At 49.9% G+C, this 18639-nt stretch overlaps 1 protein-coding gene and 1 long non-coding RNA gene across 2 annotated transcripts in view; one reads left to right on the forward strand and one right to left on the reverse strand.

Annotated features, from left to right (window-relative positions):
• The window catches only part of COTL1 (coactosin like F-actin binding protein 1), a 38771-nt gene extending 35143 nt beyond the window's left edge, over positions 1-3628 (reverse strand). The window contains exons 1-2 of the mRNA XM_070612410.1: positions 3342-3628; positions 2991-3073 (exon numbers count right to left, since the gene is read on the reverse strand). Of these exons, the coding sequence (XP_070468511.1) occupies positions 2991-3073; positions 3342-3418 (160 nt within the window). The 5' untranslated portion in view covers positions 3419-3628. The remainder of the gene's footprint in view (positions 1-2990; positions 3074-3341) is intronic.
• A 193-nt stretch (positions 3629-3821) lies between these two features.
• On the forward strand, positions 3822-5014 carry LOC139082232 (uncharacterized). Its single transcript, XR_011538034.1, has 2 exons — positions 3822-4219; positions 4336-5014. It is a non-coding gene; the product is annotated as an uncharacterized lncRNA (long non-coding RNA).
• The last annotated feature ends 13625 nt before the right edge of the window (positions 5015-18639 follow it).

Here is an 18639-nt window from a genome sequence, read left to right on the forward strand (position 1 = left end):
CCTAAAGAGTGAAGCCAGGTGCGTCCCACACCAGAAGAGGCGGGGGCAGGGGCCGAGGACTCCAGGTCCTACCAGCAGAAAGAAGCAGGAAGAAGAGGGCACAGTGATTTCCAGATCCGCGACCTTCTAGAACACAGCTGCAGTGGACAAGGAGAGGCCAGGCCTGGGGCCCCAGGAGAGAAGAGAGACGGGAGGCTGGACGGGCAGATTCCATTCTGGGAAGCACTGACAGTAGCCAGAGGGCAGAGGAAAGGGTGTTTCAGAGAGAGAACCCCCGAGGATGGGCTGTCGGGGAGGAGAGAAAGCCCAGGAGGAACTCCTGCCCCTCACCCCCGGGGGTGATGGAGGAAGAGACCAGTGCTGTTTCGGGCTCCAAGTGCTCTGCACACCTTGCGAGATGATGTTTGGAAATAGGGAGGCTGAGCCAGAGTGGGCACCTGTCTTCACAGCGCGGGACCCTCAGGCCCGTTAGGACACCTGGCCACAAATTAAGGCCACTAAGCCTTCCTGCACCATGCAAGTGGGCAAACACGTCTTTTGTAACCTGCAAACCACCCCACATCCCTGAGCAGAACCTGCTGGGGCACTGAAGAGGTCTCATGGCTCGGAGATGAGAATCAAAACCACTTCCTTAGAGAGAAGAGGCCAAGAGCATGGGCCTCGGAGCCAGCCTGCCCGGGTTCAAGTCCCACCTTGGCCACGTCCTAGCTGTGTGATCTCAGGGAACTCACTTAACCCCTCTGGGCCTTGGTTTACTCATGTGTGGAAGGGGAACAATCTCAGTAACGGAGACAAGGCAGGCCAGGTGCAGTGACTCGCATCTAGAAAGTTGCTATTCGATGTTCTGATTCCTTTGTCACTGGGTTTCGGGGACACGGCAGTGGGAAGGAACAAGCTTTTCCGAGCGGAACAAGAGCAGACACGGGAACCATAGCTCGCCTGTGCATTTGTCCAACAGATGGCTGGGGAAGGAAGGCAGACTTCCAGCCAAAGCAGACGGAGCCTTCAGATCCCACGGCCCATTCATAAGATCAACAAGCAGCAGGCAGAGCATTTTCAGTTCCCCCGCCAGGCACTCCCCACTCCCACCCCTGTCGTCGGGGAAGGGTCAGGGTAGAAACCCGAAAGCCCCCAGGGAGGAAGGAAGTGTTCTCTGACCACACCGAGCCCTCGCCCAATGGCCAGGAGCATCTGTTCGAAATCTATTGACAGGATGCTCTTTCTTCCCCGTCACCTTCTCCTGCTCGGTGGAGAGAACAATAGCTTCAAAGGGGGACGCAGTCCAGTGGGGGCTGGGGTGATGGATGGCCAGCAGGAGGAAAGAAACTGCTAGTGGACTGTCCAGGGAGGAGGGAAGCTGGCCTGTGAGACAAAGCCTCAGAGCTGGCAAGGCAGAAAAATGCCACTGAACCTCCTAGCTGTGCACCCAAGTGCGGAAAAGTCAATAGTCGGCACTTTTCTACTTGCAGAAGCATTCACCACTGTGGCAGCGGGACAGACAGAGTGGAGACACAGAGGCTGAGCAGGGGCGTGGGTTCAAATCCTGGCCCATGAACTCCCAACAAGGGGCCCTGGGCACCTTAGTCAACACGAGTTTTTATAGTACTTAACGCATCTGATATTTTGAACCAATTTCTTACAAAAGCAACTAGCGACTGTCCAGAGGCAGCTTTCAGACAGACATTTTAGTTGAGAGAACATCTTTAAAAAAAAAAAAACCTTAGTGCCACCCAGTATACTGCCCGTAGCAGATACTTCAAAAATATTCTTTGACTTAAACTAACTTGCAAAATATCATGTGATTCAGGAAGCAGCTAAGGATCGGAGCAGCCGCATGATCCTGGGCACAATTTTGTATTTTTTATTTATTTCACAAATGGCCATGTAGCTTGGATGGGCAGGGTCCCGAGCATTTCACACACATGGACTCACTTATCCTCAGGAGCCTTCCAAAATCACAGATGAGAAAACCGAGGCCCCAAGAGGTTAAGTAACTTGCCCCAAACCACAGAGCTAGGAAGTGGCCACCCCAGGATTCAGACGCACCGGACTGGTGCAGAGTCCCTGCCCTAATCTCCAGGCTGCACTGCCTTTGTCTGAATCTACCTGCTTCTGAGCCAGAGACCAGAGCCTGGGAGAGGGCCCCGGAGAGAGCACGTTCTCCAGTCTCAGCTGGAAAGGGTCCTATTACCAATGAGGCTGAGCCTTTGCCTCTGCTGAGAGGTCAACGGTGATACACACCACGTGCTCTTTCCTTTTAGTGGTTCCACACACCCCAGGAAAGGGCACAAAGTTTACAAATCTTAAGTATTTTGCTTGATGCTTTCTTACATATGTACGCACCTGTGTAACCACCTCCCAGATCAAAATACGGGACATTTCCACCCCACCCGACCCAGCCTTCTGTGTGTCCCCTCCCAGTCAGTGGCTATCTATCCCAAAATGGGACCACTCTTCTGACTTTTCACACCATAGATTAGCTTTGCCTTTTCTACAATTTTATGTAAATGGAATCATATGCTGTGTACCCTTTTGTACCTGGCTTTACAGTCTTCAAATAAAATACACGTATATAACCAGCACAGGGACAACGATTGTGAGAGAAAGGAGGGTGCAGCTGGCAGTTTCCTTCTCCTGCTCTTAGCTCCAGGATTTTTATTTTGGCTCACTGGCCGATCAAAGGGGAGGTGGGAGGGCTGAGCACTAGAGTTTGGAACCGCATGAGTTGACCATGGAAAACCAGTGACCCGCAGAGGGCAAAGGAGCTGTCTCATCTGGAGAGGGTCCTACGGGAGCAAGGAAGCCAGCTGGTCACCTCTGACTGCTCTGGATGTCCAGAAGGGAAAATACTTTATGAGGTTTTAAAAGGGTCAGATCTGGTTCCTCCAGCGCCAGAGGCGCCCAGAGAGGCCACGTTACTGTCGCTCCTCCCCGGGCGTTGACAATTTCCCAAAAGATCAGGAATTCCCCCAAAAGGTGCGTCTCCCTACCTGTGCACTGTTGGATGAAGTCCTGATATTCCGCTCCTTGCTCGCCGGGAACGATGGTGGAGCCGTCATATTTAAAAGTCACCCTTTGGATGGAGAAAACACACACACACACACATACACACACACACATCAGCGTTGGTAGCTGCACGGTGCCGAGCTTCCAGCAGGACCATCTAAGAGATGCTCTGGCTGGGGAGAAGCCAGCGCGCTGGCTTCCCACGCTGTCCTGGGTCAGGGCTGCGGAAGACAGCACGGATGCCCCTTAATCCGTCCCGTCTGGAAGCCGGCTCAGCGCACCAGGCCCCCCGCGAGCCGGGGAGCGGGGCTCGGAGAGCAATGGGAAGTTCTCACCAGATGACGGCCGAGCCGTCGTCTCGCACCAGGTTGTACGCCGCCCGGCAAGCCTCTTTGTCGATCTTGGTGGCCATGGCCGCGGGGCCGCAGGGGGGACACGCTGCCCGGAGGACGGAGCGCACCCCGGGCCGGCCGCAGGGATCGGAGCGCGGCGGGGACGCGCGGAGGGCGGGCGGGCGCGGCGGCGGCGAGAGCCACGCGGGCTGCGGGCTGCGGGCTGCGGGCTCCGAGCGCGGCGGCGGCTCCGAGGGCGCCCCGAGCGCGCGCCGGGACCCAGGCCGCGCCGCCCCGCCCCCCCCCGCCCATTGGCCACCCGGGCCGCGGCCCGCCCCGCCCCCCCTCGCCATTGGCTGCCGGCCCGCGGGGGCGGGGCGTCTCTACTCGTCGGCGGCCAATCCCAGCCCGGGCGGGTTGCGCAACTCCGCGGTGGGGGCTGGAGAAGGGGCTTTTTCCTCCTCCTCCTCCGTCCTCCTTCCTTTCTCCTCTCCTCTCCTCTCCCTCCTCCTCCTCGTCCTCCCAACCCCCTCCTCGTTCTTCCGCTCCCCCAGCTCCTCCTTTCCATTTCCTCCTCCCCAATCCCTGTCACCTTTCCCTCTCCTCTATTCCCTCTCTTTCCTCCCTGTTCCCTCTGCGTCCTCCCTATTCCCTCCTCCTCAAGCTTTCTTCTTCCCCCTTCTCACTCCTCCCTTCCCTCTTCCCTCCATCCTCCTCCTCCCCCTCCTTGCATCTCCCTCCTCCTCCTCTCTGCTCCGTCCTCACTCCCCGCTGCCCTGCCGCAAAGCTCCACAGCCCCACAGGGGACCTCCAAGTGGGTGACTCAGTGTGCCAAACCGAAGGAGGCTGCCCCCACCCAGTGTTCCGCTCGAGGTTTCCAGGTGAGGCGGACCTGGAAAGAAGGTCTCCATTTCCAATTGGAGAGGAAAGGAAGTGGGTTGCTTCCAAAACGCTGGGGCATCACTGTTTACTTTGTATTCTGGTTATTTGCCTTCAGGTCCCATCTCCCGCTTTGGGTTCCTCTGAGAGCAAGAGCTGACTCATTCTGTCTTCCTCACTCCCTCTCTGACTCACTCATTCATTCCCTCGTCCCTGCGGGCCACAAAGACCAGTTGCAGTGTGGAGGCGGGTGAAGAGGCGGGACCCTGGAGACCCGACGTTTGAATTGCAGCCGGCGCTGCCACTTTCTACCTGTGGGCCCTCGGACAAATCTCAGAAACTCTCTGAGATTACTTCCCCCCAATGGAATAATAATAGTCCTGACATTGTAGGTTTGTTTTATGGTTTAACTGAAATGATACAGGTAAACAAATATGTTAGATATTCAAGAAAAGGTCACTGTTGTTGGTTATTAAGCAATTAAAATAAATCCTAAACAGAAACCCAAAAGGTCAGGGACGATGTCCAATTAACAATAAAATTCTCAGTGGCAAACAAAAAACAAAATCAGTCAATCAGTCAGTGGATGGGTAAATGAGTGGGTGGATGGGACCACATTTTCAGGAAAATAGGAGCAGGTGTTGCTCTAAATAAAAAGACAAAAACAAAGAAATTCTGGTTTGATGCAGCCCAAAGCCGTTCCCCCTTACTCCTTGATAAAGGTTATGAGCAAATTGGCCATTAGAAAGAAAAACAGCAACGATGGATCCACACCTCACACCATGGATCAGGATAAATTCCGAAAGGATCAAAGATTTAACTCTAAATAAAGGAAACCCCAAAGTTCCAGAAGAAAACCTGGGAATCTCCTTCCGTCAGTCTGGAATGGGAAAGCCCTTTCTAACCATGACTCAAAATCCAGAAGCCATAAAAAAGATGGATACATTCAAATATATAGAAAGTCTTCTTCAAGGAGGAAAAAAACATATCGCCCCACGTGCAGTGTCAAAACAAGAGAGGAAGCATTGAAAAAATATTTGCAACTCAAATCACAACGAATTAGTCTTGCTAACTTATAGAGAAACCAACCTAAAAAACAGAAAAGTAAAATGGGCACAAGATGGGACCAGACAGATCAAATGGCTCTTAAACACTTGAAAAGACGCTCGATTGCAACCTCTAATAAGAGAAATGAAAATTAAAGCAGGACTGAGATACCTTTAAAAAAATTTAGCAGGTTGGGAAAAAAAATCAAAGTTTGATAAGTCTGCTTTGTTGGTGAAGCTATGAAGACCCGGCCCTCTCATACAGCGCGGATGGGAGTGCAAATTGGCACAACCCCCCGGAGGCCATTCGGCAGGATCTAGCAAATTCACAAATCTGTGTGCTCCTGACCACTCAGTTTCCCGTAGAGGCCAGTGGTGCCCAGCGCCAGCTGGACGCTGAATCACCAGGATACGGGGGCCCGACACCCAGAGAGGCTGATGCAAGTGATCCGAGGCGTGGCCTGGGTGTTGGGATTTTTAATGGCCCCCCGGGTGATTCTCATGGGCAGCTGGGGCTGACAGCAACTGCTGTAGACACAACCACATGTGTGCAAAATATATTCAAGGTTATTCATTGAGCTTTATTTCTAGCAGCGGAAAGTTGGGTATAACCTGAATGCCCATCAACAAGGAGCTGGGTGAATAGGTAATGATACAGGTATGCCATGGAGAACTAGGCAGCTGTGAAAGAAAGCGCGAGCGAGAGGACCGTCTAAATACTGATGTGGAGCATTCTACAAGCTACATCGTGAGCAAACAAAGCAAGGTAGCGAGCTCTGTGTTCAGAACACCTTCTGGTGTTGCTACCTTTTGGGTAAAATGTAGGGGAGGGTTAAATAGATATCTTTATTTATTTATAAGTGCATAAAGACCTTTGGAAGAGCACCCAAGAAAAAATAAGTCATATCTGTGATGGCGGTGAGGTAGAGAGCCAGGTACAGGGGGAAGGAGAAGAGAGGGATTTCACCATTCATTTCTATTCTGTTCTATTCTGTTCCATTCCATCTTTGAACCATGTGAATGTGCTGTCTATTCAGAATATTAAAGAACAACAACAACAACAAAGTGCCTCCCATCCTGAATTTGACTCCCGGGTTCAGCACAGCGGGGGGAAGACCTTGAAAGTATTTCGCCCTTAACTGTCCTTCTCTTTGTATCCATTGTTGCTGTCGCCCTCTACTGGACTGAAAATGTAAAGGTTTGGTTTTAAAGAGAACCCTGATTTTGAGCACCCTGAAGTCAGCTTGCCCAACTAAGGCAGAAAAGTAAACTGCACCAGAAATAAAGCCTGTGTGTAAATATTTGTTTAAATTGAAATCCACATAATATAAAAAGCAATCTAATTCAATTCATGTTTCTTTAGAAGAGAAATCACATCAAAATATTTGATACATGTGCTACCTACTGTGTCAAGAATTGGGGGAGTAGTATAAATTCATTCATTCATTGTTCGTTCTTTCGTTCATTCGTTCATTCATTCATTCATTCATTCATTCCTGGCACTGAGCCCATGATGTGTCCAAGGGAATCACAAACTCATTTGCCTGTAGGGGGCAGGCACGTAATAGAAATGAGCCAAGCACACAGCCTGTAAGAAAAACGTTTCTGGAGGTGATTGTCTGGTCTGCCCTCCACAGGATGTCAGTTTCGTCTTCAGAACTGACATCTAAAGGGGACCACTGGTTCTCAGCTCTGTGGAATTCAGGCACGTCTGAATCAGGGCTCTGCCGCTATCTTTCTGCCTGTTTCTATTTTGCCCTCTTTCGTCCATCAGTTTCATCTTCAGGCAGATTCTGCCCCTCTGCCTGGCACACCCTTCCCCAAATTCTGCATGGCTGATTTCTCACTCAGACCTCAAATGTTACCCCTCAGAGAGCTTTGCAACTGTCTAAGAAAAGCAAGAAATCTGCACCTCTTGGTGAAATCTCTTGATTCTCAAACTTTGGCGTTAAAAATGTTACATACAAGAGCTGCCTGTGTGCAAATTTGAACTAGACAAATACTCCCTGCCCTCATGGGGCTTACAGTCCAGGAGGGGGGACCAGCAGTTAGTTTAGTGTAGATATTATTGGTTGCTAACAACAGAAAACTCGAGTCAAATAGGCTTAAACAGTGGAGGGGAAGTGATGGCTCAGTGACTGACAAGCCCAGAGCTAAGTGGAATTCAGGCACGTCTGAATCAGGGCTCTGCCGCTATCTTTCTGCCTGTTTCTATTTTGCCCTCTTTCGTCCATCAGTTTCATCTTCAGGCAGATTCTGCCCCTCTGTCTGGCACACCCTTCCCCAAATTCTGCATGGCTGATTTCTCACTCAGACCTCAAAAGTTACCCCTCAGAGAGACCTTCCCCAGCATCTCAATGTAAAGTAGCCCCCTCTGTATCTCCGCTGGTCACTCCCTGTCGCATAATCTTCTTTTGTTTTCCATTGCACTAGTTGTTATCTGAAATCACCTTTATCATTTGTCTCTTTACTCGTATATTGCCTGTCTACTCCCAGATGAATGTCAGGTCTCTGAGGGCAGGGACAGTGTCCATCTGACTCACCATTGTATGTCCATCTCCAAGCACAGTGCCAGTCCCAGACAGACACACAATTCATTGTCACTGAGAGGACGGATGCAGGACGAGGAAGAGAGAAGAGTCAAGGGAGGATGTCCTTGCATAGGGTAGACATATAGATCAATGGACTACAATTGAGAGACCGGAAATCCACTCTTCCATTTATGGTTAACAGATTTTTGACAAGAGTGCCAAGATAATTCCATGGAGAAGGAATAGTCCTTTTAACAAACAGTGCTGGAACGAATGAAATCGGACCCGTACCTCACACTGTATACCGAAATTAACTCGGGGCTGGCCCCGTAGCCGAGTGGTTCCACTTCGGCAGCCTGGCTTCACAAGTTCAGATCCCAGGTGTGGACCTACTCCACTCATCAGCCATGCTGTTGAGGCATCCCACATACAAAAAATAGAGGAAGATTGGCACAGATGTTAGCTCAGGGCAAATCTTCCTCACCAAAAACATTAAAATTAAAAAAAAAAATCTCAAGGAGCCAGCCCCATGGCGGAGTGGTTAAGTGCACATGCTCCACTTCAGCAGCCCAGGGTTTCGCTCATTTGGATCCTGGGCGTTGACATGGTACCACTCATCAGGCCATGCTGAGGTGGCGTCCCACACAGCACAACCAGAAGGACCTACAACTAGAATATACAACTATGTACTGCAGGGCTTTGGAGAGAAGAAGAAGAAAAAAAAACAGATTGGCAACAGATGTTAGCTCAGGTGCCAATCTTTAAAAAAAAAATCTCAAAATGTATCACAGGCATAAGCATAAGAGTTACTCGTAAAAGAAAGCTAGGCATAAATTTTCGTGACTGTGGATTAAGCAATTATTTCTTAGATATGACACAAAAAAGCAGAAGCAACAAAAGAAAAAATTAGATAAGTTGATCTTTAGCAAAATTTTAAAATTTTGTGATTCAAAGGTCCTCATCAAGAAAGCGAAAAGACACGAATAGAATGGGATAAAATATGTGCAAATCACATATCTGATAAGGATCCAGTATCCAGAATATATAAAGAACTCTTACAACTCAAAAATACAAGGCAGGTAACTCAATTAAAAAATATGCAAAGTGTTCAAATAGACATTTCTCTAAAGAAGATATACAAAGGGCCAATAAGTATGTGAAAAGACACTCAGTAAGATTAGTCATTAGGGAAATGCAAATCAAAACCATGTTGAGATACCACTTCACACACCCTAGGGTGGCTAAAATTAAAAAGACAGACAATAACAAGTGTTGGTGAGGATGTGGGGAAATTGGAACCTTCATGCATTGCTAGTGGGAATGTAAAATGTATCCGCTTTGGAAAACAGTTTAGTAGTTTCTCAAAATATTAAACATAGAGTTATATGACCCAGCAATTCCATTCCTAGGACTAGACCAGAGAAAAATAAAAATGTTAAGTCTACATAAACAGCTGTATGTGAATGTTCATAGCAGTGTTATTCATAATAGCCAACAAGTGAAAACCTAAATGCCCATCAACTGATGAATGGATAAACAAAATGTGGTCTAGCCACACAGTGGAATATTACTCAGCCATAAAAAGGAATGAGGTAGGAATTCATTCTACAACGTGGATGAACCTCAAAAGCATCACGCTGAGTGAAAGAAGCCAGTCACAAAAGACCGCATAGTATAGGATCCCGTCTACATGAAATGTCCAGAGTAGGCAAATCCATAGAGACAGAAAGTAGATTTGTGGCTGCAGGGGCTGGGGAAGGCGGAGGGCGTGGACAGTGACTGCTAATGAGTATGGAGTTCCTTTTGGGGATTGATGAACATGTTCTGGAATTAGATAGTGATGATGGTCGCACAATTTGTGAACATACTAAAATTACTAAACCGTACACATGAAAAAAATGTTCAATGAAATTTTTAAAAAGAATGAAGGAAGGCTCCTGGGTTGGGGGCCTGAGCATCTGGGTGGGTGGGGGAGATGCATCCAGTTTGGGACAGGTGGCATTTGAGCTGCTCATGGGACATCACAGTGGAGACATCCAGCAGAGCCACGGGTCTGCGACTCAGGGCCGAGACAGGGTGGGAGATGCAGGCCGGGAGGCCCTGGATCTCCGGGTGGTGACTAGGCCAGGGGTGTTTGCGATGGCCCAGGGAGGGTGCTTAGGTGGGAGGTCTGCAGCGGAGCCCCACAGATCAGCAGCAGTGAAGGGAAAAGGAGCCTGCCAGGAAGACTGAGGACCTTCCAGAGACGGGGAGCAGCTCAGGAGAGGCGGTGTTTCAGGAAAGGGGAGCGGCCAGCATCGGACAAGCTCGGACCCATCCCTGTAAATAAGGCGGAGGAGAAGAAAGCGGGCAGCGAGGGGGGAGGGGCATAAGACAGTGCACAAAGAAATTCTTAAGTCTGTTTTAGACCCAGGAAAGGGACAAAGGACAGAGATTAGTGTGTGTGAGCTCCTCAGTGACTTCCCCATATGGCGTCTTTCCAGCCCCCCTGCCATGCCCCCTGGGCAAGTGATGTAACATGTCTGGATGGATGATAATATTACATGTAATTAGTAATAGTAATTATGTAGCATATACATTACATAGTAGCTATATCATGCAGTATTAGTAATAGCAACGTCCCCCTGCGGATTGTATGCCAGTCACCATGCTAAGTGCTTGACAACCGTTTTCTCAGTTAATTCTCACATCTCCTAGAGGAGACGCTGGAGGAGACACTGTTGCTCAGACCTGACTTAGATGAGGGAACTGAGGCACGGAGGCGGAAGCCCTCTCCCGAGGTTGCACAGCTCGAACATTACAGAGAAAGTATCTGAACCCAGGCAGTCTGACCACAGGCGTCTGAGCCTCCCCACCAGGAAGCAGAGTTTGGAGACCTTGACATTGACCCCGGCTAGCTCAGCTACATGAGCTCTGAGACAACAAGGGAAATCTGGGCTGGCTTTTTCAGACCATCATTTTTGCATGAGCTTTACCGCTTTCATTGCAAAAAGCTTACAGACTCTGAGAGGTCAGTGTCTTGATTTCCACGTTTTCCTTAGGGCTACAAATTTAAAAGTAAGAAATCCCACCTCAGCTGTAATTAGAGATGGGAACGAAGCATAACCCTGAAACTTGCTGTCCTCAGCAAGGTAGTTGTGATTCTGAAGCAGGTGCCTTACACGGAATGGATATTAATAGAAAATTATACTTATAGACTCGGTGCTGAGCTCACCGACTGTCAAGTCTCTGAAAAGAGGCTCCCAGGAACATTTGAAAAATGAAGATGCTGACCCACCGACTGAGGGAGCGTAAAACGGAGCTCCTGAATGGTCTTTCTCAGGAACTGAGTCTCTCCGAGAGACTCCACTCAGGTTCCAGAAATCTGGCGGGAAGACACCAGAAGCAACAATGTGACCTGGGATTTTAGCTGCCAGTGAAGAAGGGCAGTGTGGGTCCAGGTCACCAAGTGGGGCAGTGTGGTCTAATGATCAAGGGTTTGGACGACCACTCCCCCAAATCCTGGCTGTACCACATACCCTTCCTGAGCCTCAGTTTCCTTTTCTGTGAAATGGGTACCCCACCCCACCCCCACAGAGGAACTGTTGGAGGATCATATGTGGAAAATGCACGTAAAAGGATATAACAGCAGCTGGTATTCTAAGTGCCAGCCCCCCAAATCTGGATGCAGTCTTAAACTGTCACTAGAAGTAGCACGCTGAACTCGAGTCCACAGGGAAACAGAAACTATGTAAGCATACATATGTCCACATGTAGAGTCAAGTATATAAGCAGGAAGAATTGCATGCAGGGTATTGGCTGCACAAGGGGTGGGAGAGCTGAGAACTCAAGCAGGTTGGTGAAGCAGCTGGGAAATTAGCCACAGCACAGAGACTGGCGACCAGCCCTGGGCTGGGGGGATGGGGAGGAGAGAAGGGAGTACTGGAGTCCTGGGGCCAGGGTCCCCAGGGGAAGCTGGAGCAGCAAGGAGCTGTGGCTGCTGGAGATTTGCTCAGAGAGGGGTGGAAGGACCTCAGCCCATTCTTCCCTCCCACCCTCCCATCTCTCACCAGGGTCTCCCACTGACCAGGGAGCCTGGAAAACACAGCCTGCAGGGGCAGACCCTGTCCCCACTCTGCCCCCACCCCCAGGGACTCCGAGCAGAGGAGGGCAAGGCAGGGAGCAGATGGGACAGGTTCCAGAGTAATAGAATGCCCAGAAGAAGGGAAGAAAAAACCTGCTCTACCGTGAGCTGGCCAGACCACACTTGAGGATTGTGTTCTGATGTGGGGGTCGTGCGTAAAGGAGGACCCCAGCTGTCCCAGGGCAGTGCTCAGGACTGGGAGGGGACAGATGTGGTCTATCCTGCAGGAGAGCAGTCACATGGAGGACGTGGGGACTGCCTCTCCATTTGGAGGGACTCTCTCTTGCTACAGGTGATGGTCTTCTTATATGAACCTCCCAAGGGCAGATCATTATAGGAAGACCAAGTTGGATTCAACATGAAGAAGTTCTTTCCAATGGAAAAAGAATGGGCTCCTCTGTGAGGTAGGGAGCTCTGTCACAGCAAAGGAATCATGAGAGTTAATTCTTTTTTTTTTTTTTTTTCGGTGTGGAAGATTGGCCTGAGCTAACATCTGTGCCAATCTTTCTTTATTTTGTATATGGGACACCTGCCACAGTGTGGCTTGATGAGTGGGGTGTACGTCCACACCAGGGAGCCAAACCTGCAAACCCTGGGCCACTGAAGCAGAGTGTGTGAACTTAAACGCTATGCCACGAGACTGGCCCTGAGAGTTAGTTCTTGATCTGGTAACTGTTGCCATTCTGAGCTAGTTTCTACTTTCCACATGTCAAAGAAGTTTCTGTAACACAGGGGATCTTGTATCATCAGTTAAACTTTTAAACTTGCTTTGTAAAAACTCTCCATCTGTCCTGTTCCCCTCCACAGGCTGTAAATTCCTCCCAGCCAGGAACGTGTTTGCAGATCTGCCTGACTGTAAGCAAACACAATGCACGAAAATCTTGGTTCTTGGTTATACTAAAAACAAAGCAAAAAAAAGAAAAAAAATTACCACAGGAGTCTTTTAAACAGTAATTTTCCCTAGAACATTTAAAATACACTTTCAGGTTCTTTTGAGATTTTTTCTGAAATGTTTATTACATGCTGGAGAAGGGAAACTATTTTACCGAGGAGGTCCACAGAGAGGAAGAAATTAATGTGGACGATATGCAACTAAAAAGCCACAGTTGTCTGCAGGATTTGTTGAAGTGAGTGTCCCTTTGGCTGGAAGTGGCCCACGACAGCAGCATGTAGCGGGTAAAGAAATACTGTTTAAGTCCATTAACCGAGAATACTCCATTTAGTTCCATAAATATAATAAACCAAAAATCTCCAGTGCCATATTTGGACATTCATAGATAGAGAAAAAAGAAGAGAAAATAACAGAGAAAAGAGAAACTAGAAGAAAAGAGGAAAAAAGAGGAGACAGACAGGGAACTTCAGAAAGAAGAGGAACCTTTCTTGTCCTGCAGAATCAGGAGTTTGGCCAATCAGCTAATTGTGAAGCTAAGAAGTCAGCTGTCACCGGGCGTCGCCGTAAATTCATCCAGCCCGTGTGCTTTAAACTTGACTGACGTACACGAGTGTACATCCCCTCTTGGAGCACAGGCTGGCTGAAGGGGACCTTGTGTCTTCTTGCTGCATAGATCACACCTACAAATTTCTGTTGCAATCCCCCGTTTCCTCTTGCTGACAGTGGCTGGAGAACCTAAAGATGCTCACAGAGTAATCCACGCGCAGACTCGTTCCCCTGCGCCTGGTCCTCCCGGTTCCCACTCCCGCCTCAGTATCGGTTTCCTTAGTTGCTCACGCCTCGCGTCTTCCCAAGTTTCATCTTAGTTTTCCCTGAGACAACATTCCTTCTTTTTATCCTCACGTTCCCACAATTACATAACATTTAATTAAATCAGTTAATGACAATAATAGACACAACTGCCATCAGCAAGTCTGGGGGCAAACACAGCCGACTCTAGACGGTCAGATAGGCCAAGCGGGAGGGGAAGAAGGATGGAGGGGAGGATCAACATGCTGGGGTGTTCCCGGAAGCAAGGGACACGTCCGTTCATCTACGGAGTCAGTTAGGCGGACGTTGGTTAAGGGAGCATCTTAAAAAAAGATAAGTGTTTAAAAATTAAGACTTGATTAGCTGTTAGAAGTTAGAGGTGCCTTTTGTGCATTAGCTCATTTTGTCCAGTAGTCCACTCATTCTCTCGTTCAGTAAATATTCCTTCGCTGACCTCGCAATCGTAGGCACAGTGCTTGGCACAGGCTGAGTGGCAGGGTCAGGATTGCTGTGCCCGTTTTATTGTTGGGGAGACTGAGGCTCGGCCATTCGTGCATTGTCACACACATGGCAAGTAGGGGTGCCAGGCCTCAAACCCAGGTCTCCTGGCTGTGGATCCTCATGTGCTTCCTGCCGTGCCATGTGTGGTTCAGATTATCTTCCCCTTACAACAGAAACTCAGGTTCTCCATGTTGACAGTGGGAGGTGGAAAGCAGACAACTCTAGAAGCCGTTTTGGAAACTGCCAGACACGTGAATTGAAAGGCATATTTCCCCAGTGTAATCAGACGGAATTCTGAAGAGAATGCAAAGAAGGGACTATTTAGAGAACCGAGTTAGAAGAACCAACAAGGGCTGTGGAGGCAGCCAGGGCTCCCAGAACCGAGCTGTCACCACCCTGGCCTGAGGACGCAGAGGTGGGAGAACCCGTTACTGGAGGCTGGGGCTGGAGCAGGGAGGAGGGGCTGCAAAGGCTCCTCCTGGACAGAACTTCAGTCCGGCTCCCCTGAGCCTTTCCTTGATGAGGCCTCAAGCTTGGCCCCCATCTGCCTTTGGCCCACTGAGCCCAATTTTAGCAAAGAATCCTGCTAAGTCAGTTTAGGGAGAGTCCCCCCACCCTTGATATCTGGTCAAATTGCTTATCTCCCACCCTTGACATCAAAGTCTTTGGCTTGCCTTTAGCAAGAATCCTATTAAGTCAGTTTAGCAAGAATCTCCCTTAATATCTCCTCTTGGTAATTTTCCATCTGCTGACCCCTGACTCTGCTCTGAACCTGAAGCTACCTCTGCTACATTCGGAGGTGAGCTCAGCTTCTCTCCCCTATTGCCACAGTCTTGAATGAAGTCCGTCTTGCATCTTGGACAAGTGTCAGAATAATTTCTCTGTAGCAGGATCTCCTGGCAGAAGCTGCGGTCACGGAAGGAAGCGGCCCCTCACGGAAGCTCAGCCCGAGGCAGGGAACGTGCAGGGGAAGAGATGCCCCACCTCTCTACTCCCGCCCTCCACTCTCCTGCTGGTCCCTCCCATCAGCCGAAACCAACAGAAAGTCACAGGGAAGGGATCCAGGTGATGCCATCCATCAGGGTCAGACTTCCGGGACACAGTGAAGGTGGAGAACGGATCTAGGGAGCGCGCAAATGGGGAATAACCAGCCCACCTTCTCGCCAGTGGGTGGCATAAGCTGTATTTAATTAATAGGGTGGGAATTCTTTTTTCCTTTAAAATGTTAAGAATTCTCTGAGACTGACCCAAGAGGAGGTGGCTGGGGGGAGACACGCCTACCAGGGCAGCATTGGTGCCAACCCACCAAGGGGGTCAGAGGGAACTGATACTCAGACCCAGGCCCACCAGACCTCTTGATGCCCAGAAGGTGACACCTAGACCAGAAAAGGGACTTTGCAGGACATTGAAGGTCAACAAGGCAGACAAGGAGTGTGGCAGAGACGACTCTACAGTTTTCATCCTGATTCAAGAAAGTCCCAGGAAGGGTGGACTGTGCTCTTCCATCTGTTAGATGAGAAATGATCACTTTGTGAGGCCCAGGCCCTTCCAATCCTCTGTCCCTTCCTCTTACTCCTGTCACGGCACAGCCAGCAGTTCTGTACTGGCCTCGGGTGTTTTGTGCAAGAGCAAAATGACGGGGGACCCCGGCCAGGACCACCTACCTCCCACCTGCAGCCCCCAGACTTCTCAGACACCATGGCATGCAATACCACACAGCCCATAGGGACTCATGCTTGCACAACCCAGAAGATGGCAGTGGGGTCAACTCCCATGGGCCACCCTTGAACCATGAGGGTGTGGAAACTGATAAACAAATGTGTCCTCCTTCCGTCTCCTAGGTGGACAGTCTGAGGTGCATTTCATGGGCTCCCCGGGAGGTCCCACGGGATCAACCACACGGTCGCCCCAGCATCAGCTGACTTGAGGGTATGTCCCGGGACTGGCCACCTCTGACTCCCTATTCCACACCCCCGTCCTGCATTCCTACTTCCTGGAATCACACTTATTATGTAACTTGGAAAAGAAAAATATGAAGCTTTCCAGTTGAGCTCAGCCTTCCGGGAGCCAAGAGCTTGGGAATGGCCTGGCCTCGAGTACACAGACTCATAATCCAAGATTCTCGGTCGACAAATGTGTCTTCATCCCTGAAATGCTGCCACTTCTGAGTCTGAGGGATTAAAATATAAAGAGACTCTGCATTAATTAGGACTTGGTTATTGCAAGGGACAGAAACAGAAATCACACCAGGTTAAGCCAATAGTTCGGGGGGAAAAAGATGAGGAATTAACTGGTACATGTAACCACCCAGAGAAAATAGAGGTACAAGGGGTCCAGGGGTTCAACATCACCATCTTCACCTTCTCTCTCCCTCTGTCTCTCTCATCTCTCAGTTCTGTTTCTCTGCGTGTCAGCCACATACGCTTCCAGGGCATACAAGCTACTTCCACACAGAGAATTTTGAGCTTACATCCTCTCCAGCTAATGGCAGAGAAAAGAGAGAACTTCTCTCTCCCAGCAACGGTATAAAAATCCCAGGGAACGAATCTGATTGGCCCTGCTTGGATGACACGTTCACCCCTTGAACCAATCACTGCAGCCAAGGAATCAGCTGCTGTGATTGGTTAGACTTGGGTCACTTGCCCACACTTGTGGATGGGGCTGTATGGGGGCCTCAGATAGGCAGCTTCAACAGAGGTTTTCGGAAAGGACTTTGGGGGGAGGAATAGTTCCCTAAAGGAAGGTGCAGCGGTTGCTGTCTGTGTTCCAAACATATTCCTTGGGCCTTACTTCTGCTGCTGATGCGGGGTCGGTGAGCCGAGGAGTCGAAAGAAAGATTTCTTGGACTCTCAAGATCTGGCAGTAGTGCTCTTTTATTTAGAGAATAGTGTGGAATAGCATGGGGACAGGACCCATGGACAGTCAGAGCTTCTGCTGCCGCATGGGGCGGCCCACGGGCAGCCCGGCCGCTGCGTGGGGACAGGGCCCATGGGCAGGCAGAGCAGCTGCTGCTGCCGGCATGGGGACAGGACCCATGAGCAGGCAGAGCTGGTGCGTGGGGACAGGACCCACGGGCAGTCAGAGCTCCTGCTGCTGCCCCGAGTTGAGGGTTAGGGCTAATTTTATAAGGCATGGGTATGTGAGTCATCTCTTTACAAGACAAAGGAAAGAACATGAACAAAAAGTTAAAATGGTATCAGTCCAGGTGGGGTCTGGTCATTGGGTGATCCCATGACTTTTAGACAAGAATCAAATCGGATTAAGTAAAGGTTAGAAAGGTTAGAAGCCACCACCCTAAATCAGTTACATGAGATTGCCAGACAGCAACCAACTTAAGTTCTTGCCTTCCCCATTAAGAGTTTCTAGGGATAAGGTCATCTCCTTTCTTCTTCCTGGTACAGAGAGGGAGGCACCTTTTACAGATAGAGATTTACCTTACAAATGTAAATGTGTCCCAACAAGGGCAAGTTCCATTCCCCCAGAGCCTCCCTCCCTGTCCCAGTTTATCGAAAGCAATCAGCCCCAAACAATCCCGATGTCAAAGAGACATATCCTGGGGTGGCCAATTTCAGGTCCCTACAAGGTCATCCCCCCTTCCTTCACAAACGCAAATATCTCTCAAAGGGCAAGCAAATTCCAGTCCTCAGAGCCTGCTTCTCATCTGCAGTTTTAAAAGTAACCAGCCTAAAATCCTCATCACTGCTGCCAGTATCTGCAGCTGTAGGTCTGAGAGCTTTGCCCCCGATTCTCAGGAGATGCTCTGCCCACTGGCCTAGCAGGCTGGAAGCAGGCCAGTTAACCCCGATGGGCAGCCATCAGCCAATACACGCCAGCAATGACGTGTAACACCCCATCGCCCCCATCCCTCCGGTGGGATACCTCTAAGGGGTGTTTCCCACTATTTGCAAAGCTCCCCCGTGTATAAAGTTCCAGCCACCCTCAGAAGTGGCTGGCTTCCTCTGTGCCATTGGGATCCCCTGCCTTTGCTGTCTTACTTCCCCTCCCAATGGGTGCTTCCTGCACTTTCCAAATTAGCTACTGGAACTTGAATCCTAGCCTCAGGGTCTGCTTCCAGGGGAACCTAGACCAAGAGAAAAAGGATTGGTAGGGGGCAGGGGCTACTGTTTCATGAAAAGGACAAAAACAGCAGTTGTCACCCGCAGCCCTGCGCCTTCATTCTCTGGTTCATCTGTGGGTCTCAGGTCTGGGAGTCCAAGAAGCGGACCCTGAGACCCGGGTTCTCCTGCAGCCGTCTATGGCAGGAGAGCTCTCAGAAGAAACCTAGAAGAAGCTGAGGAAGCAGGACAGGGCAGGGAGAAAGCCCAGCAAAGGCTCATCTCAGCTTGATCCCAGGAGGAGCCCTGGAGCATGAATAGAACCACAAAATTGTCCCCTCGACCTTGAGGCAAGGGGCCGGATCTTTATACCCTGCTGTTGGCCAGCCGGTGGTTACAGGCTGCCCTCCAGGAGAGGGGCCGAAACCTTGCAGGCATTCCAGATATTCACAGCAGGCGGGACC

The sequence above is a fragment of the Equus przewalskii genome, chromosome 3, assembly GCF_037783145.1.
Source record: "Equus przewalskii isolate Varuska chromosome 3, EquPr2, whole genome shotgun sequence".
Lineage (NCBI taxonomy): Eukaryota > Metazoa > Chordata > Mammalia > Perissodactyla > Equidae > Equus > Equus przewalskii.